Source organism: Notothenia coriiceps, unplaced genomic scaffold (assembly GCF_000735185.1).
Source record: "Notothenia coriiceps isolate Sejong01 unplaced genomic scaffold, NC01 NC01_scaffold00006104, whole genome shotgun sequence".
Lineage (NCBI taxonomy): Eukaryota > Metazoa > Chordata > Actinopteri > Perciformes > Nototheniidae > Notothenia > Notothenia coriiceps.
The window spans coordinates 515,302-519,380 of NW_011338805.1; the positions used below are offsets into that span (position 1 = coordinate 515,302).

General features: G+C 41.4%; 1 protein-coding gene across 18 annotated transcripts in view; it reads left to right on the forward strand.

The window, feature by feature from the left end:
- tcf7l2 (transcription factor 7 like 2) overlaps positions 1-4,079 on the forward strand; it is a 92,505-nt gene that overhangs the window by 85,261 nt on the left and 3,165 nt on the right. For 6 of the 18 annotated variants that reach the window (XM_010768874.1, XM_010768875.1, XM_010768881.1 and 3 more), the window contains 2 exons: positions 435-485; positions 2,159-2,231. In XM_010768874.1, coding sequence (XP_010767176.1) covers positions 435-485; positions 2,159-2,231 — 124 coding nt within the window. Of the gene's footprint in view, positions 1-434; positions 486-1,544; positions 1,618-2,158; positions 2,232-2,777; positions 2,840-4,079 lie in introns of those variants that run through there. The other 12 variants (XM_010768876.1, XM_010768882.1, XM_010768871.1 and 9 more) reach the window with 5 other exon arrangements.

A 4,079-nucleotide genomic window follows, 5' to 3' on the forward strand; every position in this document is an offset into this window, starting at 1 on the left:
CACACTGCTTCGTACCTCTCCTTTTGACACTCCCCACTTTGCCCCTTAGCGTTCTTGTATTGTGATATGTATGTTTTGAGAATGTGAAGTTGAAGCATTGTGAGAGCCATTAACTTTGCTAGTGTTGTGTGCGTGGCCCCGTTTTATAATGCCTGTGCCCTGCAGATGTGTGTGTGTGTGTGTGTGTGTGTGTGTGTGCACTCGTTCGGCTGCCCCTTGCTTGCTTTCATGCATGCTTTTTATACCAACATAAGAACAATCACTTACATCTTACAAATTAAGGAGGTTTGCTTATTTCATGATTTATCTATTTTTTTTTTTTTATTCTTATGATTCACATTCTTCTCATCTCGGAGACTTGTTATCATGTATTTGGCGCTCGTTTGGTGACGGATTTCTTCTTGAAGGCCTCTCTATCTGTTCTTTTTTTTCAGAACACAGAGAATATTTTCCAAATCCTTGCCTTTCACTCCCTCCGATTACAGGTGCTAATGTCATTTTGAGTATTAAATCACTAACTTGTTTAATTTCTTCTTCTTTTTAAAAAAAATAATGTTTATTTATCTATCAATAATGTGTAATATCAGGCAGGATTAAGGTTAAATTCTATCTAAATATGCTCTTTTTGCATTCTTTGCTGCTTTCTTTTCTTAAAGTGATGCTATTGTTTATTTGACTTCAAGCTAGATTATATTGCATTTAGTTTACTTCATCTCGCTATTTAGTTTAAAGCATTTTCCGTATTAATCAGAATGCTTAAAGATCTGATTATATGAAGTGAGTTTTGTGGAGTATGACCTGACGGATGTGATCTCAGGGTGAACCTCCTTAATCTATACACTTCAGTAGCTGCGCTTTCCTATAGGCTAGCATGAGTTTGGCACACTCCCTCCTTTTAAATCTACTCTGCAAAGACTTGGTCTCAAATATTGAACCACAATAATCTGTGGTCAGTGACAGGCAGCTTTAGCCACTGTTGATAGAAAACTGTTTGATGCCAGGTCTAATGAGTAGACCCCCTCTCCATCTTTTTGAATCCTTCCCCTGGCTAGGGCTAACACACGACCGTGCTGATTCAGCAGTCTGCTACTAGTTCTTCCCCCTTTACCTTGTCTTTTTCAAACCGTAGTTCAATGATAACCTCTAGCGAGTAAATTAATCCAACCTGCATTTCCTCCGTTTATACCCTCTCGACTAAATCTTATCTTCAGCTTCAACTCCAGTCAGAATGTAGATAACTTAAAGCGTGTGTTTCCTTATTAATGTTATATTTTGCATGCCGTTTGATTTGACTAATGTCTGAAACACACTAATGGTGTTCAGTCCTGTCTTTAAAGGCACTCTTGAGAATGGCTTTACGGGTGTTGTTTGGGGATGAGGGGATTTCTTGCTCAATGAGCCACTGCAAAGCTTCATAGATTCACTGTTACCTGTTTTTTTCTCCTCATTTCTCTCCTCCTTTTTTGATTTCTGTTCCTTATTGTTTTTGGTTTTGGTCATTTTTCCTCCTCTCTGCTGGCTTCCCCTCCCTGTTGCGGCATCAGACCTGAGCGCTCCTAAGAAGTGTCGAGCGCGCTTTGGGCTCGATCAACAGAATAACTGGTGTGGCCCGTGCAGGTGTGTATGGTGTGTGCTTGCACCGGCCGGGGCCAGGTGAAGGCTGGGTAACTGTGCACTGGGACTTCCTCCTTCGCTTTTCCTGCCGCTGCCTTTACTTCCTCTTCTCCTCCTCCCCTCTGTCGCCCGCCAGGCTATCATGAGCTCTCAGCTTCCTCCAGCCACGCCCTGCCGGTCTATCTCTAGGCTCCCACTATTTTTTTTTTACCTCCTATTTGGGAAGAAGGGTATTAACAGCATATGCTCGAGTGTTTGTATGAATGGTGTCTGTGAGTGAGCATTGGTGGAGAAACATTACAGGGGTTTCATTGCAGGATGTACTGAGATTGATACAATATCCTAAACTGGCAGGTCGGGGCTTGGAGGATCTGGAGCCTGATGGCTTGTTCAATATGGAGGACATCCCAGTGTTACTAGCCTGAACCTAAGCCCTGGCTATATTTTTTGTCTGTGCAATGACGTGTCCATTTTGTTTTTTCTTTCTTTTCCTTTTGTTATTTGTCTCTGTGTGTATGTTTGTGTCTACCTGTTTGGCTAACAGATGCAAATACCCCAAAGAAGTGTCGTGCCTTGTTCGGGCTTGACCAGCTGAGTTTATGGTGCAAACCATGCAGGTATTACTGCTGTAGTGCCAATGGGAGGAAGACATCCACAATGAGCCGTTTCTTCTTTTTGATTATTTGCTCAGATTTCGCTCTTAAATGTGTTTCCATCAGTGTGGTAACAGATGGCAAACTCCTCTGCTCTTTTTTCCTAACTGAGGAACTTCCTGCTCTAAATTACCTCACAGCAACTTTTCCTCACTGAACTCAGTTCAAGCCCAGTGGCAGAAAATGGATTTCTTGATAAGATTACTGAATATTTTATCTCAACAAAAAATAAGAATTATTATTTCTTAATGTCAATTTTGGGAAAGAAATTACATACAATTTGAGTTATTAATGTTTGAAATCCATTTTCTCTCCATGCAGGGGATGATTCCCCCACCCCATCCTAACTGTCATGTTTGTTCTAATTGGCGTCCTTTTTGAATAACAATGTTATGCTTACAAATTTAGCCCTGCTTTCTCTGAGGGCCTGCTCAGTGACACTCTTTTCTGTGCCCTCTTCCTCCTCCTTCTCTCCTTCCTCCAAACTCCTCTTCAATAACCCTTACTTAGTCCCTACCTGTTGTCTTTCTGTTCTGACACAAGCAGTCTTTGAATTGGGAATATTTTCATGGTAGGTATTTGTTTCTGCTAAGTAATACCCTTCTCTGTGTCTGGCTCACACCACCACCCGCCCCACCTCTTTCTTCACACCACTCATCGCCACACGTTTCATTTGTGTTGTTTTAAACTTTCGGCTCCAAATTTAGTCAAAGGATTTTTCTATTTAGCTCTAATTTGTTGCTTCATTTAGAGTCAGTTTTTAAATGTTTTTCAAAAGTACTATGTCCAACTAGAATTGAACACATTACCTAGACTTTCTTGTAATTAAATATTATTTGAATCAGGCAGGACGATTACTCACCAAACCCTTCACACAGTCAGCCAATGTTGGCCTCTCCACTTGGCTCTCTTATTAACCTCCCAGCTGGAACACATTATCAAACATACTGTATATTTCTTTAAAAAGAATAGCAGATTATAAGATAAGATGCCTTAAAAGGGCAGCGATTCAGTCCTGTAACAGCAGAGAGGTTAAAAGTTCTCTCTGGGCTCCATTTCTTAAAAGATGCATCTGGTGTAATTTCCCCCGAGACGGAGAAATCAATAACATACACAGGCACATACTATGAATCGATATGTCTGTTAAAAGATGGATATTAGCTCATTTGTTGCAGCTTGACAGACAGTTATCGAGAGCAAGATGTCTATGTAGTGGCAAATGATACCTTTTTACGGCGGGTCGATACCCCGCACCACCCAGCGCTACAGTATCAGTGCAGAAAGCACTAAGAGCCTCATTCCCACTCTTTTCTAGTCCTCTATTCTCGGTGTTGTGTGCCTGTACTATTGAGCTCATCTGAAATGCATGCTTGTCTTTCACCCCAGCATGAGATCAAGGTTTCGTGAGCCTTTTTTTATGTGATTTGATGTTCCTTTTCCTTTTCATTATCAGTACTCTGCTCTCTCTTATTGTTCGTATAGACTTCCCCTTCAGAACTACAGGGAAAAGGTTGCATCTGAGAACCTCAATTAAACAAAATGAGCTTAATATCTTTCTAAAGACTCAATCTTCTTTTTTATAAACACCTTTAGTCTTTTTCGTACCTACTCCCTGTGAGTTTTAAATACGAACACTCCATGGCCTTCAGGCATCCTTGTGATAAGCATGGAGAGCTGAGAGAGGGGTCACTGCCAGGGTCAGGGTAAAGATGAGGTGGGCAGAGAATTCCCCCTTAACCAAATCTGCACACAGCCTTTCGCAGCAGAGTCACCGCAGACAAATGCAACAATCCCCTACTCTCTTAAACCACC